This window comes from Vanessa cardui, chromosome 12 (assembly GCF_905220365.1).
Source record: "Vanessa cardui chromosome 12, ilVanCard2.1, whole genome shotgun sequence".
Taxonomy (NCBI): Eukaryota; Metazoa; Arthropoda; class Insecta; order Lepidoptera; family Nymphalidae; genus Vanessa; species Vanessa cardui.
Window position 1 is genome coordinate 11,589,372 of NC_061134.1, and position 26,871 is coordinate 11,616,242.

Consider the following 26,871-nt stretch of genomic DNA (forward strand, 5'->3'; position numbering starts at 1 on the left):
TAACATTACTACAAAAGGATATTACCTAACAACGAAGCATTAATTAAAATGTAACAGTAATTATTTCAGTAAAAACAAATGAGTTAAAAGTATCGTATGTACTCATTTACGAAATGTACGCTCAATTACCAGTCCTAAAGAAAGTATGAATAGAATTAACTTAAAATATTACTTTGATGTAAAACCTCTTTGTTTACAGCACTTTTTTCCTTCAATTAAAAAGTAGCCTATGTCCTTTCACGGGCTCTAGACTATTTGTGTATCAAATTTCATTTTAATCGATCCAGTAGTTTTGGAAAGCGAAACACACAGACAGACAGAGTTACTTTCGCATTTATAATATTATTATGGATTAGCTCCTGCCAACTATCCTCGATCAAAGTAAAGCAAGAAAATATCATATAATCTGTATTATTTAATAATCAATAAGGCATTTCAAATGCACTAATAGAAGATGTTAAGATTTAAACGTACTCTTAAAAACTTAACAACTTTTTGCGCTTTGAAGGATTAGTACATTTACAAACAATAGGGTCTAAATATTCCTCTAGATTAGCTCACCTACGACGGTAAGTTTGTACCCTTGACAAGACACGGAGAGTTGGATGCGTCCGCGGCGCTCGGTGTGATCGCAGCCGCAAAGATTCGGCACAGACTCCTCGCAACGCTTGTGCACGTTCATATCGCATGCTACAAGATAAAGCCCTTCGAATTACTGTATTTAACAATCATGAAAGATTACTCATTAACAAGACATAACTACTTTAAATACTGGTTACATATATACACAAATCCATCAGCTTTATATCAAGATGAAAAGTATCAAGTGAGAAAACAGCTAGCTATTACAGTTTAAAAGATAAGACAGGAAGCTTAGGTTTACTAATAGAATAACAAACCTTTGGGTACTGAACCTCTTAAATGAAAATATGTTTAAAAGAAAACACAGAGTTGTTTTTGCATTTGTTATTGAAACAGTTCAGCTAATTGTAGATTATAATAAGACATATAAATCATGCATTATTGACAAACATATTATAACAATATAAGTGGTAAATTATATATAAAAAAAGTTTAGTTTAACGGTGGAAGAAATGCTCCTAACAGATTAAATTGCACGATAAAATTAAAGCAGTGTTATTGTTATGTACTAATAATTAATAATATTCATATAAATATATTCTTTAAGAAAACGTCATTTCGTCAAAATAAGCGTTAATTTGGATTCGTAGGTTATTGACTTGAAATTCAACAAAATAATTTAACACAAATTATTGCGTTCTTGTTTTAAATATAATCCATGCAAGATATATAGATATACATTTACAGGGTTTTAATTAAGGCTTGGAGCATAAATTTGTGTTTTTATTATGACTTCTAAGAGAAATGTCTACATAGAACACAACAAGAGCGAACAAAGTAAATAAAAATAAGAGCATGCTTGATGCTAGTGTTCTGAAGTTCTAAGCAAACATCAAACAGATATGAAATACGCAACTAAAGCACAAACAAGTAGCTTAGAATATAAAATTCCTTGTTATAACTAACTACATTTGTACAGTCAGAGTAAGAAAACCTTCATCAGTTTTCAAATTCATTCCTTTATCGAGTCTTAAATTCTTAGTACCTTTTGAATCCAAACACCAAATAATTGCGACGCAATAAAATTATCGCTCATACTGAGTACACGAAAATAGATCTGTGTGACGAACCTTTTCTTACCCTGACTGTACATTAAAGCGGAAAATACGTTAATTTGTAGGATTATTTCAACATTGAAATGCGAAAAGTCAGGATAGAGTTCGAAAACCATCAATTAATTCGGATCGATCTGAACTATTAGCGGATCAATTCTCTAATTCGACTTTTAAATTGGTTTTCTATGCCGAGTAAATTTACTTTTCGAGTGCAAGGGGACTTGATAGTTTCAGTATGCAGGCACACGTACGATTTTCACACAATATGCAGACATCTACGACATTGTACAGTGATTTTACAATTCCCGTGACATCAATCCATCTGCCGCTAAGGGGTTACGTCGGGTGCTAAGTTCCTCTGGGACCCATTTATTTATATTTTATACCTCCACATTTATATCCCTGGTGGGCGAGACCATGAAGCATTGTGCCACAATGGTCACAAAACGTTGGCGTAATGAACGTCCAATTGTTCCATTTGTGGGGAGCGTACGCGGCCTTTGCAAGAATAAATCATTTAATTAATTAGTACCAATGATCCCAAAAATATACAAATACATTAGGACTCCTCCCGTAATCGTCGTAAATGCCGCTCCTATACATGTGAATAAAACGATATACAAAATAGAGTTAGAAGAAAAATATACAAAAAAAAAAATACTAGAATAAAATACGCATAAGCATAAAGAACCACCACCAAGCTGAAAGATATCTAAGAAGGAAGCGGTAGGCTTTAGTAGCGGTAGGCGGTAGAGCTGAAGCGAAGCGTAGCTCGAAGACTGCCGTATGCGCGTTATACCTTGACATTTGAGGCCCTGATGGATTAGCCCGTAGAGAAGGGATCCGCAGTGATCGCAGAACGCCGGTGACGAGTATGTGTAAATTTTGAAGTTGTGTTTTGTACGCGTGTCCTGTTGTACGAAATCTTAATTAGCACGTAAGACATATTCACATGTTCATTCAAACAACAATTATGGTCTGCTGATGTATATACGACCTCCGTGGTCGAGTGGTGTGTACACCGGTTTTCATGGGTACGCTACTCTGAGGTCCCGGGTTCGATTCCCGGCCGAGTCGATGTAGATTACCATTAGTTTTCTATGTTGTCTTGGGTGTGGGTGTTTGTGGTACCGTCGTTACTTCTGATTTACATAACACAAGTGCTTCAGCTACTTACATTGGGATCAGAGTAATGTATGTGATGTTGTCTCACATATATTTATTATTATTTATATACAGTAGATCTAGTATTGTGTTTATCAAAACGTAAGTTATTAACGTGAAGAGCAACTTAATTAATACTACTACCGAATGCCTAAAGTAATTTCGAGCTTTTGAAATACTTAAACAATTTTATCGACAGCATTATGAGGAAGTTGGTAATTAATGAAAAGTAAATAATATTTCTCGCGATAAATATTTGTTCAGAGAAAAGAGAAAGATTGGAAAATAAACTCTACGACCAAGTAAACGTACGTTTCGACTGGCGCTTCCGTGGACAAAAAGACACCTATTCAATGGTGGAATTTTCCTGTTTTTCTGTCGTTTAATTAAATTGAAAATTGTGCATTTGTGAAAGTTCTTTATACTCAATCCTTTAGATGATAGAATTGTTAAATTCGTTCCCTATAACCGGAATTAATTTGGAGAGCCTATGAAATGTATACCTACCGTAATATTGAAATATCCTCTTTGACATATTTCACTTTAAATGAGGTCTGTTATTCAACTTTATTTACGTAACGCCTCTGAAGAGCAATTGCGAGGTCCAATGTTCATCTTCTTATAAATAAAAAATAATGTTTTGCTATATATTTGGACGATTATTAACGAGTTTCATGGCTGAATTGAATATACAATTAAGCACATGAAAACTCATGGACTCATTAATGGGTTTGAACGCTATTTTTAAACTAAATTCAAGTGTCCCTCTGGTTCATTAAGGTCCATATAGATAACAGCAAAATTGAAATAAATTTTGGTATAATACTCTTAAATGTAACGAATGCTTGTTTAATTTAAATGGCCTTAATTTATTAAAAGTAATTACTGACAGTATATACCGTTATTAACGACGTCCTAAATTATATTTTATTATTATTAACGCTGCGGTGCTTTCATTCCATTAAATGTTCGTATTGGTTACATAATCGTCTAAGCTAAGTTTGAATACAAATTGTTTTTATAGTATCTATGTACATTTAATGTGAAGTTTCAGCTATAAACCTTATTTATTTATTTATTAACTGTTTACTGCTGAAATTAAATCAAACGAGGTTCCGTCCGTGGCTTCACACGCGTTTTATTTGGAAGGGGGTTAGGAGGAGGGGGTCAGTGATATCAGACACAGCGATAGTTAGGAACTTGGTGAAGAATATAGTTTCATTTTCACGGACGCAGTCAGGACGAATGGTTAGTATATAAAATCACTTATATAAAAGTATCCGAGTCATAGTATCTACGTACAATGTACATTATCGTGTTGGGGTATTAATTTTATCAAAGTAATTGGCTCGCATGTAAATATGGCGTGCAGTGCGAGGCGCACTGAACACTTAATATTAATTAGCCTTTGTTGCGAAAACACTTTACTAAATGCCGACATTCGGTCACCAAACGTACACAACACTGTTATATTATAGCTTAAACTAGCGACCCGCCCCGGCTTTGCACGGGTGCAATACTGATACTTAGGTAATATACTACTCAACTTGTTTCTTTTCGACATTACATTAGAAACATGTAAAATGATCAGTGCTTCTTTACTTTATTGTCCACGTATTATATACAAAAACCTTCCTCTCGAATCACTCTATCTATCTATTAAAAAACCCGCATCATAATCCGTTGCGCAGTTTTACAGATTTAAGCATACAAAGGGATATAAGGACAGAGAGAGCGACTTTGTTTTATTCTATGTAGTGATATGATTATACAAAGATTTTTTTAAATTTTATATTATTATTTCTATTTGTTTATCGATTGAGCGGTTCTCACGGTAGAATCTACTTTCCGAACCGGTGCGGTGGTAGCTTCACTTAATACATACAGTTGTTAAATGATTCAATAATGCTTGTAAACGCCTACTTGAATAAAGTATATTTTGATTTTAATTTTTGATTTTGTGTGAATAGGCGTTCATTCGCCTTGTTCACATCACGCTTATTAAAATATATATATTTAAAAAACTTAGTATTACATTACAGCAAGATATTAAGTATAATTGTTTCGGTGTCACTGTATGATGTCAAAGTTTATCAAAAGATGGCATTAGTGAGCTTTAGGTTTTAAGGGGTGTCTGTTATATAATACTAGTGGGGCGCAAGCGCAAATTGGCGTTCATACAGTTTTTTTTTATTTTGGAAGGTATAAACAGATTTTCATTTGATTTAATTGCATTGTAAATAGAGGATTCGCACGTCTTACATTTGTTTTTTATATTCACATCGCGGCTTTCTACTCGGCCAGTAACATTTTCTCGTTTGTAAAAATTTAGTAAATTGTAATTAAAAATCCTCTTTAATTTTCTGCACATCTAAGGCTAGAGACATTCGAAATAAGACCATAACTAATTTGTGAAGATATTGTCCAATAATAATCACTGGAACACAAATCGGCTTACCTTAGCTAATGTATAAGATACATATAATACATAGAAGTTTTGCATATTTCAAATAATTTAAAAATCATATATTTGATTATATAAGTGGATATGAATTTTACGTATTCCATAATATATTTTAATAATTATTTTCGATTAAAAAATCATATTACATTTTGGTTACGCAATGGTTAATACTGTTTGATTACTAAATATTATTGTACATCTCATATTTTTAAAACATTGCGGCAACGTAATCTGATAAGCTCTTTTTAATACACGAACTCCATTATATAAGTACATTATAATTGAGATATGATTGCGTTTTAATTAATTACAGTACATTTCATAGTCGCAACTCAAAATATATTTGAATTTAATGTAGTATTTTTCTTTTAAACAAAACTTGGGTAAATGATTCATTTTGATACCCTATTCATGTTTCTAACAAACAGTGGTCCAAATCTAAGCAAAACAGACAAGGGTCAAGAGAATCCTTCAGGGAATAGAGCCTCATTATATTCATACGGATACTATAATTGTATTCAAACTAAGAAATATACATCTATTATAACCCTAATAAATTAAATTACATTCAATTCCTTGGGCTTTATGTAGTTCATCTTTGTAGGACCACTGATGATGGTACATTTTCTATTTTACCGTCAAGTTTTCCAGTTTGAAGAGTAAGTAAGCCAGTTGATTCCAGATCGGGAATTTAAAGAATGGTTAATATTTTATACAGCGCTTGTTCATGGGCGGTGGTGACTACTTACCACCTACAGTCCATTTGCTCATCTGCCATCATTTTTATACATAAAAAAAAACAAGATTAAATCACTATTATGTTGAAGGCTTACTCCCTAAATGGCCTGATAACAACTGTGAGTTTAAAGTTTTACAAAGTCTTTCTAATATTAAACCGTCAGAACATCACGTACGACTTTTGAGATTTTATTCTATATCATTTGTTACTTTTAATTTCAATGTATTTTTGAACACTTAAAATGCTTGGATACCATTGGCGAGATGACTGAAACCATATTTATGGCGGTTTGACTGAGGCGATATATGTGACATTTTGAACATCTCGACCTTTTGAGCGCGTATATTGCTGACAACAAGGAAACTTTATTTGTACCGATATTATTGACTTTTTGGTTGGGTCTATTTATTTGTATACCCTGAGCGTCTCTTATTATTTGACGCTGACTGTACCTAAATAGGCATTAGTAAAAATCATTTATTTTATGACAAACTTAAAAAAAATACAAATAATATTACTAAGTCTCTCAATTCAAAAAACTGTACTGACATAAAATTACAGAAAAAAAATGATTAAACCGCCAATATAAAAATCTCACACTATTTCCCACTGCTGGGCTAAGGCTATCCTCCATAAATACACGACATCCTAAAATAGTAGTGTAAAGGAAACTTACATTCAGCATTGATGTATTATGTATGTGTGTATGTATGTACGTGTACGTATGTATTCGTATGTAAGTGTGTCATTCCTTATTCAGGGCAATCAGGTGCTTAGTAATGTTTAAAGTGACTTGCAGACATCTTAAGTAATATATCGGTTAAATACAAATTACGTAGAATACTGATATTTTATTTTAATTATTTTCAATATTCTATTCACTAAGTCTCTCTTACTGTCTGTACTTAATGAACTGTCAAAGTGTTCGCAGCTGACAACCATTCCCAATTCCTATTAGACACAAATAAAGTAGACGTTATTTGACGGACGTAAAAAATATTTCAAAGGCAAAACGAAAACAATTTATCTTAAAAAATTGCCGTCAAGAACGATAGAAACAACTTTAATTGTTTATAAAATACTTTCTTCATTAAAAATGTAGGTATACATTAAGCTCGTAAGCCGATTTCAGTCACGGCGGTTTAACTTATACTTGGACTTGGGGGACTTACCAATGACACGCGAGATATGAGCATGGATGTGGATGGATATGGAGTAAAGAGACGACCAAAACAACGATGGATGGATTGTGTGATAGACGATATGGCTGGAAAGAATGTTACTTGAGAGATGACGTCAGACAGAGAAGTATGGAAGAGAACATGCTGCGCCGACCCCGAATAAAATTGGATAAGGGCAGGAGGATGACTATATTATAGTTGGTGTACCTGATGGTAAGTGGTCACTATCGTAGACATTGGTGCTGTAAGATACATTAATCATCCGTCATATCGCCAATGTGCTATCAAACACGGAAATTAAGTCCTTTGTGTCTGTGTGTTTAACACACACACACACGCACACACACACGCACACACACACACACACACACACATATAATTATCTCTCCACAGGCTATTCCATTGACAGCCTTCTATCGTTTATCTCAAATTAAAATAACTGCATTATAATTTATTATTATGTTTGAAGATTTACCTTTTCCTTACCCCTAATTTAACATCCGTTTGAGCAGCTGAGAATTCTGATTTCAATTCAGTTAACGCGACATTCATTTCAGATATCATCGTTGTACTATTTCATTTTGAAGTCATATATGCATGCAATTATATTTATAATTATACATCATATTACAGTGCATACCATGAACCATCATTACAAGTAGAAGGTATTTTAAATGAGTGTCAACTTACGTCGGAATCTGCACCCTTGTCCGCCCCGGGACAGGTGAAGGTGACATACTCGTGGCATCTCTTGTGAACCACGAAACTGCATACTGCAAGAAATATAGCATTTTATTAATATCATATCTTTCTGTAACTTTAACATTCCCTAATAACCATAAATTCGACCGTTATACGATGAATTTTGAAAGAACAACTTCGAATCTCATCGCAGAAACATAACAGCCTGTAAATGTTTCTCTTGGGATCAGGATTCCTTTCCCTTTTTTGGAAAAGGTTTTGGAGGTTATTTCATCAACGTGTGTTGGAGGATACACATGTAGGAGAATTTCAATGAAATCAGACACATGTAGGTTTCCTCATGATGTTTTCGTTCACCACCAAACACGAGATGATATGAAAAACACATATTAAGCACGAGAAAACTCAGTGGTGCCCGCGTCCTAATCACTGGACCATCTCGACTTATCATAGTGCCGTGAATATTTGGAATGTGATATACGACATTAATTATAATAATTATTATATTTGAAGGATACATGCGACTACTGCCCTACCACCAACTAGTGGTAGTACATTAGTAGGTGGTAGAGCTTTTTATTTAGGTAGGTTTTATTAGGTATAAACGTTACATATACCATAATGGTACCAAAATGGTATATGTACTAATTTTTATCTATCTATCTATCTCTCTGTTTGTTTGGCTAATCTCTGGAATGGCTGGTACGATTTTGACGGGAATTTCACTGGCAGAAAACAGATGAACAATAACTTTTTGTTAAATAAAAACGAGCACGAAGTCACGATAACAGCTTGTATATAGAATGTCCAACCATTGGCGTTTTAAATTTTTCTTTGGTGGCCGTTGAATATCGGGTGGCTCATTTGCCCATCGGCTAAAAAACCACCTTATATCAATTTCCTACATTAATGTCTGATATGGGTTTTCACTGAAATCGCTATTGGAATATAATCGTATGGTACGACACAACTTAGATGTAGCATCGGCAAAATTCGTAAAACCGATTACATCAAAATTATCAATATTTATTTCTTATGCGAATATGATCTTTTCACAATCGTAATAATTTGTAATATCATATAACCTAATATATTCGTTGATTTGAATCTCGAATCGAATCGAATTGAATTCTCGGGTTGAAATGACGCGAGAATCTATAGCGACGAATAGCGTCGAATGGCGCGACAAGGAGCTATTTCTATTGGTTGTATAAATCGGCAGTAATCGGTTTTATCAAATATGCCGATGCTACATCTAAGTTGTGTCGATATACGATGTTATAATAAATAGTAATGAAAGAAGAAAATACCATGCATATATTCCCTATCTTCCTGATAACATTAATAAAAAAAACCCTACCTCAAAATACTTCATACATATCTAGTGAGAACTACAAAAAACCAGTTTTGAGTTATTCTAACTTCAATAACAAGCTAAGTGCTTATTCCTTTTAAGGACTCTCTACTTGTTTTACAGTTTATTTATCTTTTATGGTAATTTTAGGGTGACATTATTATAGTACCCTAAAATCTGTATCTACATGTACTCTGAATAAATAAATCTTCCTCCCTTTTCTTATCTTATCTAACCGTATATATTTTAACTTAGATAACACACAAAAGCCAGAAGGAACACGTGTAATAATAAAGTGAAGCCACAAAAGCGAATACAATTTCCCGATAGTGTTATTATACGATAAGATAATTAATAAATGATGATCCAAACTATGAGATCAAAGATACGTTAATTGTATTTGTAATGATCCGATCAAGAGCCACAATAGTAGTTGGATTAAAGCATCGAATTAGTAATTAATGGTATAAACTTAATGGACGTGTGGTAATTAAACAAATTTTAATGGGTAATTAATCTCAATCAATACGTTGACACAATTAGTCCATCAACACGTATTAGTGATAACACTGGACGTACGATATCAGTTCGAATTATTGGATCTTATCTTGATCGTGAGGTCATCTTATTAGGAAAGGATTAATATGAAAAGTTTAATTAATCCTGATCACATATCAACAACTGTCTGTAAATTTCCCGCTGCTGGGCTAAGGCCTCTTCTCCCTTTGAGGAGAAGGTTTGGGATTTATTCCACCACTGTCCAATGCTGGTTGGTGAAATACTCGTGGGACAGAATTTCTATGAAATTAGACACATGCAGGTTTCCTCACGATGTTTTCCTTCACCACTGAGCACGAGATGAATTATAAATATAAATTAAGCAAATCATTATTTAGTGCTTGCCTGGGCTTGAACCCGCAATCATCCTTTAAGATAAGCGTTCTAACTACTTGGGCATCTTGGCTGTTTGGCAATCACTTATACTTGATTATAATGTGTAAATCTTTATAGGAATATCATATAATCCAGATGAGGATTACCATGTTTCATCGTGAACGACGATAAAGGAAAATATTGTAATTGAACATGTAATAGAGGAAAATCTATACTATGTGTATTGCGTATTAGAGTAGCGTGTCGGAATAACCCCAACATTTCCTCCTTAAAGGAGGGAAGACCGTAGCTCAGCTGTGTTTATAGACTAGCTGTTGCCCGTGACTTTCCTCGCGTGTAAAATGATCATATCATCTGAAATTGCGAACCCTATTTCACCCCCTTAGGGATAGAATTTCCAAAATTCATTTCTTACCTAGTAGGTGTCTACTTCATAAAACACGAATCTACCCAACAAATTTCATAGCCCTAACCTTAATACTTTACTCTCGACGATGATGAATCAGTCAGACAAGACATGTTATTTTATATATAAAGATAGAAGATTACTTTGATTAATTATTTTCAGTACAAAATACATTTGCGTAAATAAACAAATGCTTTAGTAACTCGGGCACATTCAGAAACTACTCATTAAAAATTCATCGTAATGTCAATGTGAGGTTCTGCATTACTGGGCTCCTGTATATATTATTAGTGGGTCAGTGTAATTACACCTATACGGAACAATCATGTATCCTACATTTGCTGGTGCATTTAACAACGTAATAAATAGTTACACTTTCAATACACTTTGTCGTACGTTTGAATACCTTCATTTTATGGACACATGTTAAAGCAATTTAATTTGATCCTTTTTACTTTTAAAAGATCTTTTATGGACTGTTTTAATTAGCTTTGAATAGCTTATGAGTAAATGACTCAAGCGACTGTAAATGACCTCCGACTGCGAACAGACGTACTGTATGAATTACAAACAATTTATCATACAAAGTGCCGATAAACACAGGATCTTGTATTTTTTGATCACCGTTCAAACCAAAATATATCAATATTGACATTCGCATATGGGGTTAGAATAATAAGTGAGTTATTGGTAATACAGAAACATGTTTTTAACTTAAGAACAGAATCACTGTCTTGAGTAAATTTACAAATGAATTTAATGTCATGGTCACCTTGGATCATTTGGATTTAAATGATAACCTAAATCTATTCCAGAATTTACAATTTATGACGTAAAGAAACATACATACATTCATACATGGACTCAGAAATTACACTCCTTTGATAGGCAGTCGTTCAAAGGCCAGTAAAAACCATCCCGCCATTATACAAAGACTTTCAAAGATACATAATACACTTATACAGAGGGGATCTGTGTTTGAATTGATTCGAACTTTGTGCAGGTGAGTTAAAGTAAAGTCCCTTAGTTCTATATGCTCAATTCAAGTTCAACAGAAATTTGAAAGTAGATTTGAAAATTGCTTGCTTTTATCAGACATATAACATGCTTCTTTTTTTGAAGACCAGCATTTTATCAGAGCCAACCGTCGCATCGTCGTTCCTCATCCGAGATAAGTTTCACCGATAGGCTATTTTGATGCATGTATCCTCAAATATTGTATTTAATCATTATAACCAATGCCGTACATTAAAATATTACATAGAATCTAACATAAGCAATGCTGCAGTGATTTTCCACTCTTTCCCTGCAGAATAGCTCGTAGAGTTTGACGACGTAGCTAAACTTTTAAATAACAAAATTAAATTCGTCGTATTATTTATGTCAATGTATATTTTTTATAAAATTTGACGCGAAGGTAATTATGATCGGCATAAAAGGCTTATTTATAAAATAATAATATCTCACCTTGACACTGGAAGCCTTGTTTACCGAAGCCCCTGAAACAAGATAAAATAATTTAATATTACAATAGAAAGGCACTTAAAAGAAGGAGTGAACAATATATTTTATTAAATTAAATATATTTAAAATTAAATAGATGTTTACGAAATATTTTTACGAATAAACATTCAACATAACTTGTTCCAATACGAAAGTCACTGAGTTTTCATGAGCCTGATGTGTTTATAATTCATCTCATATTCGGCCATTAAGGAAAACATTGGGAGGAAATTTGCATAGACCTGAGAAAAAATTACCAAATGTATATCCAACCCGTGTTGACAACCAGCTTCAAAGCATTGGAACATTTACAACTAGCGCACACTGGTAATTTTTGTCACGGTGACTGTTTCGTCACTCTTGTCAATTCCGTGAATATGTACAGATGCAGACACAAATGTCACTTCGTAATATGCGCGCACCTCCATACATATTCATGGACTCGACAAGAGTGACGAAACAGTCACCGTGACAAAAGTCACCAGTGCGCGCTAGTTTTTACAGGTGCATTACTTTTATAGACGTAGACGTTGTAAATTATTTTACCGATGCCAATAGGTTTTAAGATCATCTTTATAGCATACTAGTGACACGCCGCGACTTTGGATAGTTGGAATGTTGAATGCTCTACCATATTGTGCATGTTGTATCATATAAAGCTTCCTCTTGAACCACTATCTATAAGAAAAAACCGCATCAAAATCCGTTTTAAAGATTTAAACATACATAGTGGATATAGGGCCAGAGAAAGCGACTTTGTTTTATACTATGTAATGAAGTTTGTGATCGGTAAAGATTAACTAGATTAATATACAAACTAAAATCTTATTAAGGCTTAATTTGAGACACCAATAAGCTATAAAATTTACACACATATACATGCTAAGAGTATGTCGTTTAATCGAAGGTCACCTTTTGATAAATTCCCAAGACGTCAAATACCACTTCAATTTCGATCCTTTCAAGTCGGCGTAATTTTCTAATGCTCGAGCGAAGGTAATCTTGAAAATTGCATTAATAAAGCTAATGCCACTTCTATTATATTACGCCATAATATAAAATGCAGCATCGAATTCCATTAGTAACATTGAGCGGTCACAGCGGCCTGCCAAGGAATAACGCTTGGACTTATTTTGGTTTTGAAGAGTTGTGGTTGCGATTTTGGCAGTTTTTGGCCAAATATTATCCACTAAAGGTTCGAGTATATATATATATATTTATAGATATTATTAGAATTTGCTGGCCATTTATTTTGGTTGCATGCCTTATTTATTAGGCAGGCAATGCAGGTTTTAGCGTATAGTGTTTTTAGTCTTACTTTTGTCCTTTGCCCTATTGCCAGCCACAAGCAACCTAAGCATTTGTAACATGCCACTACTTCTCTTGTCATCTTTATAATCGTACTAAATTTCCCACGAACTTTTCAGAGCACTAGTGAATTTTAATTTTTTTTATTAATAGATTATATATGTAACATATATATGTAACATATATATGTAACATATTATTAAACACTTATGGCGTCAACTCTAAAGGAGGTTTCAAAGAAAACATCGAAGAAGATTACGAGTAATTTTCAATGTATCCTAAAATGAACTCTATGTCAACGAAAAGTTCGACTTACTAAAAAAACTTCCATGACAACTGAAAACCGTTGATCCCTTACGGCTCTGTAATGATTAATCAAGACGTAGAGTACGTTCAGTCCGATATTCGTAGATTGATCAACACATACGTATCGAGAACTGGTTTTTACACCAGGAACCAGTATTGCGATCCATTAATCACTTTTTGTAATAAAAACCTTCAAGAGTACGAACGAGGGTTTATCAACGTAAAAATCGCAGTTTTGATGCTGACCTTTTGAGCTATTGTCACTAATAGAGCAAGGTTACGTAGCTTTCAGACAGTTAACTGGTAATTAGGCATACGACAATTACCATAAAATTTGCTACATTCTGCTGCATATAATACGTAAGATATAAAAGTTACCGTTATTGTATCTATCGTTTTATATGAAGTCATTTACACACAATTGAAAAACCGATTTTAGTTGAAGTGAAAACCACAAATTAATATTACATATATTTATATTTTTATTTCTATTAGATATATTTTATGACCTTTAATAAATAACACCCGTGAAAATTAGTAAAACAGTGCCAAAATAAGCTCTTGACATTTATGGGTTAAGTATCCCCATTATAGTTGAGACAGTAAGTTACATTACAATTTATTCTTCGGCTGTCATTTTTGCTATGTGTAGGCACTATGCACTGCCTAGTATCTCATCAATTAAAACATTCGTTTTTATATATTTCTCTGCAAAGGGACAATGAGCCAGTTTATAAGCCATAAGGGACATAAAACAACTTCAGTGCATAGTTAATATCACTTTGTTATTTGAATAATATTTCAGCAGCAGGCTTGTAGCGGTGATCACTTAAATATTATTAAGGTCAGCAAAAATAGTGCGTACATACGACTATCAACACACTATGGACGTTGTAATCAAGTTTACCGTATGACAAGAGCTTCAATTGAAAGCAATTCTGATTAAAAGAGTTCTCGAATAATAGTCTTGGGAACAAGTTATTTTATAATTCGTTGGTGGTAGGGTTTGTGCGTGCCCTTGCTGGTAGGTGTACCACACCCTTATCAATTATTTATCGCTTAACAACAATTCTTAGTGTCATTATGGTCCGGTTTGACGGATACAATTATCTGTGTTATGTTATACTGGATCAATATCCAGTATAACATAATACAAGATACATAATATATTGGCTCTCAAGGTTGGCGGCGCATTGGCGATTTAAGGAATAGTTAATATTTCTAACAGCACCAATGTACATATATGTGAATGGTGACTAGTTATACATCAGGTCCCTATTTGCTTACAAGCCAACCTTTATTATATAAAAACATCAAAACAAACAACCGTCGACTTTATCTGTCAGAAATGACATGTATATGTGAAGTACTCAATTAATTACCTTCCTTTACTATAACCTTATACCCTTATACATACTCGTAGTTAGAATTTATAACTACTATGGACTCTTTTTTAATAAGTAATGAAGTTCCATGGAAATAAAAAGTCCGTTTTTATAGATCAATTAATCATTTTTAATATTATGGCTCATTCAATACGACTAGTATATTTATTGCTGATACAGTGAATTCAATACCAGTAATAGAACGCTGTGAAATATAATTAAACACAATTTTTCCAAAGCGCCATAGACTACGCGATATTGTACATTCTAGAAGTGACCGTAACTCGTGGAGAGAATATTTATTTATAATAAAAAAAAATAAACATTTGTATTTAAAAGAGGTGATTACCAAATGAGTTCGAATATAATTTATAGACAAAATTATGTACCAAATGATACACTCGGTTTTGTTTACAATTTATGTCGAAACACTTGGACATTGGAGTACAAACAGTAGTGCAATCAGCTTCATTAAAAGTATAACATCTCGCCTTTACCTTCTCTGGCAACGAGAGCTTATTCCTTTTTTATCCAGAGAATTTAAATTGTAATTCAACGGAGATGGGCTGTTATGATGGGCTGCTACGTAACTAACAGTAAGTACTTTTAATTCATATTTGTATGTTAAGTACTTAATTGTAATATGTTATCTGATCTGATATTTTAAATTTATAACTCACTTATATAAGTTTATTTTACGGGTGTCTATTCTAGTGCAACACAACCTTTGGAAAATCATAGTCAATCGGACAAGCAATGGTATTGAATTCCCGCTTGCACTAACGGTATTATCTCAATTATACAGACTGCCTACTGCATTCGTTATTAGTTCGGAACAGGGGAATGTTCACAGACATGATACTATCTATACTAATATTATAAATGTGGAAGTAACTCTGTCTGTCTTTTGTTATGGTACAGGTTGGCGGACGAGCATATGGGCCACCTGATGGGAAGTGGTCACCATCACCATAGACAATGACGCTGTAAGAAATATTAACTATTCCTTGACGATGGTGAATGCGCCACCAACATTGGGAACTAAGATGTTATGTCCCTTGTACCTATAGTTATACTTTACTGTATACTACTGTATACTGTCTGTTTGCTGACGACCGTTTGACGGCTGACGACGTTTGGTTCATTGGTTTGCTCTTTGACGACCAAACCAATGAACCAAAATTTGATGAAATTTTGTGTAAAGCAAACTTGAACTCTATGAAAGGACATATGCTACTTTTTTATCTAAAATATGATACTAACCCCTAAAAGGCGAGCGAACCCGAAGGCAACAACAAGTACACTAAACAAAAATAATATTTAAGTTAAGAGCAGATTTTTTTTCGCATCATTGCTTCCATGAATATGACATAATGGTTAGCCACACTTAAGGTCATGGACTGTTATGAAAAATATTTCTGAATACCATTCGGAAATTCTTTTTCCAATACCTTGTAATTAAACTTTCGTTTTATTTTACGTGGTTCGGAAATATTACTAAAAACAAATTGGGAATTGATTATGCCCTCTGAATTGATTAAGATTTTTTTGTTCAATCAAACTCTTTGGTATCTTTTTTCCATATAGTATAGTTTTTATATATAGTATGAATAGTGTGAGCCGATTTTTGTACCAGTGATTATGGGACGGTAGTTACACATAAAAAATCGGTTATGGTCTCATATTGAAAAGCTCGGGCCGAGAATGTACAGAAAAATAAAGTGGATTCTTGATTGCAATTTACTGAATTGTTACAATTTAACAAATAATTAATTTTAGAGAGAGAAAAAAAGTTACTGGCCACTTCGAGAGCGGTACAACGGCTGTATAGGAAAAAAAAAGATAAGCTTAAACAAAATTGTTTGACATTATAAGTTTCATTTAAATAATGTGAAATCAAAACAATAACTGTCTTAATAAACGCGAAGTTTCGTGGGAGTATTACTTAAAGCTACGAAGCAAAGAATCCAACATATAAATTCTTATTTTTATCAATTGACTAGCTTCTTCAAAACGATTTTATATATGATTTTATATAATATTAGGTACAAAACTCGATATATTATCTAATTTTACTAACTTGGGTATGTAGAACAAAAAATTCGAAGTAGATTGATGGAATACGCATGATCGATGGCTTGATCAACTAAATTGGTTCGGTTAGGGGCTGGTGTGAGAGTAAACTCGAGCAAACTGCCAAATAACAAAAAAAGCCAACCGATCATCCAATCATAGTCACCTATCTCTACATGTTATAAAACAAAGTCGCGGCCACGTCTGTCTGTCTGTATGTTTGCGATAAACTCCAAAACTATTGAACTGATTTTCATGCGGTTTTCACTTACAGATTGAGTGATTCATGAGGAAGGTTTTGGTATATAATTTATTAAGGTTTTTATGTAAATAAGTTGAAATCGAACGACAATTGTTCAACATGTCATGTCAAGCCGCCAGGGGGTTTCATTTCAATTATTAAGATATTTTAATATATTTAACAAAATAAAAAAAAATATATAATATAGATAAAAGTTCAAATAAAAAAAAAATCTTACGTCCACCCGTGCGAAGCCGGGACGGGTCGCTTGTCTCGTATAAAATGTTTGCTATGTCACAAATGTCACTATTCTGAGGTAATTTTGAATTTTATTGCTAACTAGCTGTGCGAGAGACCTTGTAAGCGTTTGAACTTAACAAAAAAAAATGTTATTGTAGCCTAAGTCACCTAAGTCACATTTTTATATCAGTTATCTGCCAGTGAAAGTCCCGTCAAAATCTGTCCAGCCGTTCCAGAGAGTAGCCGGAACAAACAGACAGACAGACAGACCAAAAATGAAAAAAATAATATTTTGGTCTTTGCACCGTGTAAACAGACATATGCATTGAGAAAAAAATGGCTATTTTAATAATACAAGCAGACACTCCAATTTTATTATATGTATAGATATAGATAACTAAATTTTGTGTCTGTTTTTACTCATATTTCATAATGAAAGAATAATGATCGTTTAAAAATAAATTATAACCAAAAAGTATTAAACCTCCTTTCACAATTTATGAATGAAAAAAAACATTATCCAACTTTATTGTTAATGTTATGCGTAACAAAATCCATACCGGTTTAATGTACGGACCAATGAGTCTTTGAGCTGAGTGTTCACGTCACTCTTACGTGTACTTTCAGAAGTTGTCACATGAATGGTATTCAAAGTGCGACACGTATGGTATACGTCTGCCTATTGATATGAAAGGCAAGTAGGCTTCCTCCGCACTAGCATTCGACTGAATACTTAAAGCTTTATTTTTAGACTAATTGCATGTATTAAGCCAGTAGAGTAACCGTCAGGAAAGACCCTGTTGAGCAAATGCCTTCCTTCCTCTGAAGGAGATGGTTCTAGGTCGATCTTCAGGTGTAGTCGCCCCGCCTTCTCTAGCGTTTTAGGACGTCGGTTCTCATGTGTTAGAAAAAAAACCTAAGTCCTTTCATGCAGTTCATGAATGATCCCTACCAAATTTCATTTCTTCGGTTCAACGTTTTGGTCGTGAAAGAACGACCGACAGAGTTACTTTCACATTCATAATATTTATAAATATAATTAATTGAATTATAAAGCAGGATATATGAAAAGCCATATAAAATTAATGTACAAACTATATTAAGGCAAAATGCTTCAAAAAATTATAGAAAAATTGATATAAATTCTTCATTATATTGCTCGTCTGAAAAGAGCCTTAATCGTACTTAGCTTGTCAATGTCAGTATAATTCGATACATTCAAAAGCTTCGATTTTGACAGACGTCACGAGTATTCGCATCGCGCATTCGATCAACGACAGGCGAGTTTGAATTTTTTTTTTAAATTACTTTTTAAAGGGATGTCAAATCGCTAACTGTCAATCGTTATAATCGCTATCTGTATTAATTAATGAGATTTTTCTTGCAAAATCTAGCTAATAAATCTACGAATGTAAATAATACTCTATCAGAAAATACAATACTTTCTCACTCGTACTATATATGTATATAAAGTCGGCTCTTAAAGACTATACTTAGATCTTTTAATGTTGTAAAAATTAAGTATTTCTCATTTTCTGTGAGATTGAATAATCTACAAGTTATACGTTGTACACATGTGAAACCGGTACGGTAGTCTTAGTGTAAGTGGCAACCCTTCGCTGTTTTTACGAGCGTATTCATATAATTGTAGAAATTTTATTTTAAACAGGAGTCGATGTTCGACATGGGTAACAGTTCTTATTTAAAAAAAATCCTTGCAAAGCAGGTCATTGACATCTCTGACCGATATAGGTCATGGCAACCGTTATGGCAAATGTTATACTAATATATGAACTCTATCTCTACCTATCATAATCCAAAGGAACGGCTATAGCAAGGCCCGAAAAAGACCAAATGCAGAACAGTTTTGAAAGCTTAGACACTGAAGTGTTAACTTTCAAACGTTGTGCTGCTACAAATGTGATGGAATTCATTACCATTTTCGGACGATTAATGCTAAAACGCGCTAGCTTAAGTAACGTGCCGCATTAACATTAACAGCATTGTCACGTTATCTACGCCTCTATTCCTTGTCTTCATACTCGCGTAAACGAGAAACGCCGGATGCTGAGATAGCATCGGAGTTACAATAGTGGCTGAGATAGCTTTCATTGCTGCAGCGTGGAGTTTTCATTATGAACTAAAAGTATGTTTTTCATTTCTCGATTTTTGCTTAAAATACTGTATAAATTAAAATATTAATATTAGATTAGAGAAGAGTATAGGTACTCTTTGATGGTATAATTTTTTCGCTTGCAGTGACAAACGCCTTTAACAGTCTCTCTCAAGTCGATACAGGAGACTCTCCAGAGACCACGGGTGCTGAGTTCGGGAGGCTATTGGAGATCTCTAAAATAGGTGGGTCCTTTGGGTTGGCAACGATGGGAGGCTGGTCCGGCCTCGGGTAGGCTGAGGTGTCCCACAATCGATTCGATTGATATATTATGGTATGGTACTTGGGCAGTGATATTCTGCTTATTAATACTTATAAAATGTCTTAAATTCTTTCCTATTATTATTATATATAAAATTTGTATATATCCTTTAACGAAGACCTCTGTGGTCGTGTGGTGTGTACACCGGTTTTCATGCGTACGCCACTCTCAGGTACGAGGTTCGATTTCCAGCCGAGTCGATTTAGAAAAAAATCATTAGTTTTCTATGTTGGTCTGGGTATTTCTGGTACCGTTGTAACTATTGATTTTTCATAACACAAGTGATTTAGCTACTTACATTGAGATCAGTGTAATGGATTTATATATATGTATATATTAACTAAGATTGTTAATACGCATTCTAATTTTTTTTATCATACAAAAAACGAGATACATAGATAAATTAAAACAGTCCAACTGGCTACTATTTTCGATCTCGTTAAGAATATAAGATATATCATCTAGACATGTTATAATCATAAATGTTTTGATTGTTAATTATCAAATGGACCATTCAATTAATCATACAATGAAGCTTGGCTGTCGTCTCGATTGTTATTACATATTAAATCTATCATAAAATATACTAGGAGCGTTATTAATGTTACCACTGGTAAAATATTCTACATTTTTTTTAGTTTAAATGTTAAATGAGCCAGTGACATTACAGGCAAGGACATAACAATTTAGATTGGTTTGAATGCATTGACATAAGAAGTTTATTATTTTTACATTGCCAGTATCAATGACCGAATTTTATCACATACCACAAAGGTTTTACATCTTTCTTAACAACACTCTTTCAAAACAAATAGAACGTTATCAATTCGATTTAAATTTTAAAATTTTCGAATTAAAAACAAAAAACTGTTTCTTAACATTATCATCAATACATAGTATAAAACAAAGTCGCTTACGCGACGGATTTTGCTGCGGTTTTTTTTAATAGACGTAGTGATCGAGAGTAAGGTTTTTGTATCTTATATATGGAGATATAGTAAAGAAACACTGATATTTTTAGATGTTTCTAATGTGTTGTCGTAAATAAACAAATTCTTTAGAATATTTAGTATCAGTCTTGCACCCGTGCGAGACCGGGGCGTGTCGTTAGTTCTTCTTATTATTATTATTTCTTATTATTGATTGTAAAAAAGTATCTCTCAACAAAATACCTTTTACGCTGAGAAGGATTGGCGATAGAAATGAGTGGGATATATACAGTGACGAGTGATTGTCATAAAAAATTTATCACCATGTCAACGCGATGTGCGTTTCGAATAAAAGTTCCTAAATAATAAATATCAACATTAAAATCATAGTGTATAATTATGGTAGGGGTCTGGCGTCACGCCAACCTGCGCTGCGACTGCTGGCTGTAATATCACTTATGAAATATCCAGACTACGGATTTATTTCCGACGGCATTTTTAGCTTTACGCGTACAAGTGTCCAATTTAAATTCGCATTGTGGAATTTTAAATAAAAAATACTATTTCGTTTTTATGACGGATGTATAAATAGTGTCTTTGACGTTTTTTTTCTTTTTCGTGCTTACGTCAAACGCTATTATTTCACCTGTCAAAGTCGATCTATCTTTATCTATATTATATAATCTGTGCTCTCTTGGCACAAATAAAAGCCATATGTATAAAAAAATCTATATTATAAATGTGAAAGTAACTCTGTCTGTCTATCGCTCTTTCACGACTAGACCGCTGAACCGAATTTGATGGAATTTGGTATGAAGCAAACTTAAACTCCAAGAAAGGACATAGGCTACTTTTTTTCCTAACACATGACAACTAACACCCTGAAAAGCGAGCGAAGCCGCGGGCAACTACTAGTTTAATATAAACGCGTGATATTCATTTATTGTCTGTCGAAAATCTACCATTAGTTCGGACAATGTACGTATCCATAAAAACATATAAGTCGATGGAAAAAAAAACTAAGCTAACTTTTTTTCTCATCATTTTACAATCATAGCTTTCATAGTAATTTAAAAAATATATTTTCGTAATTTGAAATAGCCTGGAGGCGATCATTTCAGTTCCAATCAACTAAAAAGTCATTAGTTTTGTAATATGCTTTAGGCAAACAAACGCTCTTTAACAATTTTATTAAATTGTTCAATTGAATATTTTTGAACGTTTTTTGTCATTTTTATGTAACAGTAATTGAGTAAATAAAATTACAATTTTATGCTTGCTCTTACTGTTAACCGTATGTACGTTACAATATCTGGCAAAATTGTTTATACTTTAAAATATATATCGGAAGTTTATTGAGAAGTGACAGTCACTAAAATCGTCTGCTTTGTCCTAAAGATAACAAGTGTTAAGTAATTATAATGTTATGTTTAATCCTATGCTTACAAGTAATAGGGTAAGACCCTATCTAGGCTTTAGTATAATATGGTTAAAAACTTTGAAAACATCAAAATCTTTGACTAAAAGATTAATTATTACTTCTGCAAAGTATCCACTGTATTAGTTAATTAAGTGTGACTGTAATATAAAGGTTACAATTCATATAATATTTCATAAAAAAAAATTATGAAACTAACTTGGAAATCTAATCAAAATGTAATAATCTAAATCAAAGAATTTGGCGATAAATTCTAGGTATACTGACTTAAATCAATTAAGCACAAAAATTGAAAAACATTCATAAAAAAATATCGTTCTATAATATTGGTAACGAATAAATATGAAGTTGTATATAGTAATAGCCTGTAAACCCTAAAGGGTTAGGAATAGGTTCGGAGCTCCAGAGGGTTGGTGGATTTACATGTGAAGGAATTTCATTGTAATTACACACATGCAGGTTTCCTCAGGATGTTTTTGTTAACCGCCGAGCTCGAGATGAATTATAAACACAAACTAAGCACATGAAAATTCAGTGGTGCTTACTTTGGTTTGAAGCCGCAATCATCGGTTAAGATATACGCGCTCTAACCATAGGCCATCGCAGCTCTTTTTATTCTCGGCAAGCTATTATCAGTATATTTAAGCATTAGCTTTGCCCACGACCTTGTACGCCATCATATATATACAAAAATATATATATTATTGTAGCCTAAGTTGCTTATTATTATATCAGTTATCTGCCAGTGAAAGTCCCGTCAAAATCGGTCCAGCCGTTCGAGAGATTCGAGAGAGCCGGAACAAACAGACAGACCGACAGACCGACAAAAATTGTATAAAAAAATATTTTTTGGTATAGGTATCGTGTATATACATACATATGCATTGAGTAAAACAGGGATATTTTAATATTACAAACAGACATTTCAATTTTATTATATGTATAGATTTATATTCCTACAATTTAGATTGAAATGCAGTCTGAAATTATATGCAGCTATTATTAAAATGCAGCCACATCAAAAATAGCAACAAAAAATAGAGATATAAGTATAAAGCAAAACACACACATACAACATGTCTGCGGAGATATGTTTATTTGTGAAAAGCTGTACCGAAGGGAAAATAGCTGTATTTTTTTTATAAAACGTAAAGTAGATGTTCATTTCGTTTGTTAATTTAAAATCTCAATTTTAATATGTTTCACTTTTTAATAAAACTCAGTTTAATTAAAGTTACTCGTATTATAGAACATTGTACAGTCGAAAAACATTAAAGGCTTTTCGAAATAGGAGATTAAAGAGGTGAGATTCATACAAAATTTAAGTAAGTCTTCCTTCAGTTAAAATCTCCAAAAATCGTCAATATTTCGTTGTCCCAGACTATTGTATAGTCATCTATTTATTTATGGTAGCGGAAGAGTAATGAGTAAATGAGTCTCCTGATGGTAAGTGCTTACCACTACCCATACACCGCAAAAATTACAACCATATCTTTTGACAACCAAAAGTCAAAGATGTAGCTGTAGCCCTTATAGTTATAGTTAGAGTATATACACTTACAATAGGTAGAACTGTTTTATGGTACCTATATGATGATTAGACCCAAATGGAATTCAACTCCATAAATAAATACCTAGTATAATTTCAGATTTGTTTTCCATTAGATCAGATTCGACATTGATATTGATAGAAAGGTCAAACTAAACGAGAGACCATTTTTCATTCAGAAAACTTATTCAGTGACCCGAACAAAATTTTGGAAATCCTTCACATCCAACTAGCCGCTCTGTAAACAAACATTGCCTACCCGTATAAAAGTTTAATGGGACAAAAGTTCTCTGTCCCCAGTAGTCGTGGGTCATTGAAAACTTTTATATGGATTTCCTAATCAGGATTGTGGACCTGAAGTGAACTAAAAATATATTTTACAAGCGATCAGAAAATCCTACCTAAATAAAGTTGTTTTCCTAAGAATTGTGTTAGAGGAACATTATGATCTGATACTTTATTTGATGCCTTGCATAAGATCTGTCATAATAAATTTATTTATACTTTTTTATTTTACAACTAGTGACCCGCCCCAGACTTACAACATGACATTAAAAACTTCTGAAATTATCCGTGTTTCTTTACTATATTGTCCATGTATTATGTACAAACACTTTCCTCTTGAATTACTCTATCTATTTAAAAAAAACGCATCAAAATACGTTGCGTTGTTTTAAAGACATAATCATACAAAGGGATATAGGGACAGAGAATACAACTTTGTTTTATACTATGCATATGGTTAAAAATAAGGTTCCCTTCTTTATATACTGATAATATAAGAGACTCCCTTCGTTTTTAGTAAGAGTCATATGCTAGCCAAACTCGTAACAGCTGTTTTATACTAGTAGCAAGTAGTTTAGGTTTAATACAAGTTTGACAAACTGCTCTTACAAAGTTTTGGTTTATTTTAAAATCGTATTTCTGTTACGTAGGTAAATAATAGGCAAATAAAATTATATTCGTGCCCGTTGCCAAAGCTGAAATTATCTCAAAGAATTTGTCAGCCATTTGTTACGAGCGTTTCTCTTGGAATAGAATAGTTCCGAAATTTAAATAATATTATACATTAACTTCACCTACAAGTATTATTTAGAGGGTGATCAGATAAACAATGCTGTCTTCTTCTTTACAATGTAGAATGAATGATGACAGGAAGAGAGAGACAAAGTTTATAAGTACGGCCGGATAATTTTGTTACGAAAAGTTGTCAAATGTGAATTTCTCTGTAAGTTTGTGAGACACGAAGCCGCAGTGTAGGTTTCTTTGAAGTGTTCTGTTAAGATATAAATTGTTAATTCATGACAACTGGATTCTATTCTCGTCGCTGAACAATATAATTGTGTTTAATGGGATTTGTGAAGTTTGGGAATCAATTGTGAGATGTATATTTATCTCCAATTATCGGTCATAAGTCATTTTAGGGAGAAATGTCTAAAGATTCACAATGCGCTGTAGAAGGCAGATAAAATATCATATTTTGCAGCATTATCAAGTCAGTGAACGTGGACACTATAAGAACAATGAAAGTATACAAATGTTATAAAAAAGGCGAAGTAAAGAATGGCGTATTTTTATTATATATGCGGGCAGGCAGGTAAACCTAATGGTAAGTGGTCACCAGTGCCCAAAGATGGTTTTGCATTGTTACCTTGCCTGTAGTTACATTGGCTCACCCTTCAAACCGGAATACAGCAATACTAAATATTTCTGTTCGATGGTAGAATATCTGTTAAATTGATGGTTCCTACTCGGGCTCTCATGAGGCGCTACCAATGCTGGCATTAATATTGAGTCTAGATGACCATCCCTCAAAGTGATTATCCCAAACTAATATAGTAACATACATTTTCATATAAAATATGTGAGATTAGTTATAATTCTATGAAATCCATAATTTGGACCGTTTCAATATTAGCATAAAGAGATATATACGACTCGTCATAATTGGATAATAGAATTATTTTCCTCCGAGGAATAAAATTTCGATCTCCGTAAAACCTTGAACCGTTCCATACTCGCTCCCTCTGGATTTTTCCTTAAATCTTTTGTGAAATATTTGAACCTAATTTTCGCATTACGGTCTGCTGGGGAATATATATTCTTTTCATTATAATATTTTTATTAGGTTTTACATTTGTATTATTCCGTTTGTTTTTAGTTCTCGAATATATATGAATAAAATAGGACTTGGAGCAAATTGAAAATAAAAATACTTTTGTACCGAGCGAAATTCATTCGGCATAATGATAGCTTTTGGATATTACTCTTTTTTTGGGATGCTTTCTTGGTTTCTTTCGAGGGTTAAGTGTTGATCACATGTTTAGGCATAAAAATTGTTTGGCCTTCTTTGGCTTTTCTTTTGCTTTATATAAAATTTTATCAAATTTGGTTGGCTTAGGCTTGGCCGTGAATGAACAACAAGCAGACTTATAGACAAACAGAGTTGCTTTCGCATTTAAAACATTTTTATAGATTATTTGAAGTTTTACTTAAAGCGCTTTAGCGCTTTTACATATGTTTTTTTAATAAAACGTATTAATCACTTATGAAATAAAATAACTCGTAAACCGCTTCAAAGCATCACCGGTTCATTAGCATTTCTGGCTATTGGACGTTAATCACGGGAAAGTGGGGAAATTATGAAATGTTAAAAACTGGAATCCTGCCAGCGCCTACGGCTGGCACTGACATTAAAATTACGTATTAATGATTTATAGAGACAGACACAGAGTATCTTCGTACTATACAGTCATTATTTGTAGCAATATTAATTTTTAACAATGATTGTCATTGTGATAGTTTTTTTCAATGAATGGCTATCCAATTCAAAACATTTCACTAAATCGAACTTGTGAATCAA

At 33.2% G+C, this 26,871-nt stretch overlaps 1 protein-coding gene across 1 annotated transcript in view; it reads right to left on the reverse strand.

Moving 5' to 3' along the window:
- Positions 1-26,871, reverse strand: part of LOC124534067 (protein kinase C, brain isozyme) — a 269,401-nt gene that overhangs the window by 10,951 nt on the left and 231,579 nt on the right. The window contains exons 2-5 of the mRNA XM_047109734.1: positions 12,069-12,100; positions 7,936-8,018; positions 2,497-2,608; positions 562-690 (exon numbers count right to left, since the gene is read on the reverse strand). Coding sequence (XP_046965690.1) covers positions 562-690; positions 2,497-2,608; positions 7,936-8,018; positions 12,069-12,100 — 356 coding nt within the window. The remainder of the gene's footprint in view (positions 1-561; positions 691-2,496; positions 2,609-7,935; positions 8,019-12,068; positions 12,101-26,871) is intronic.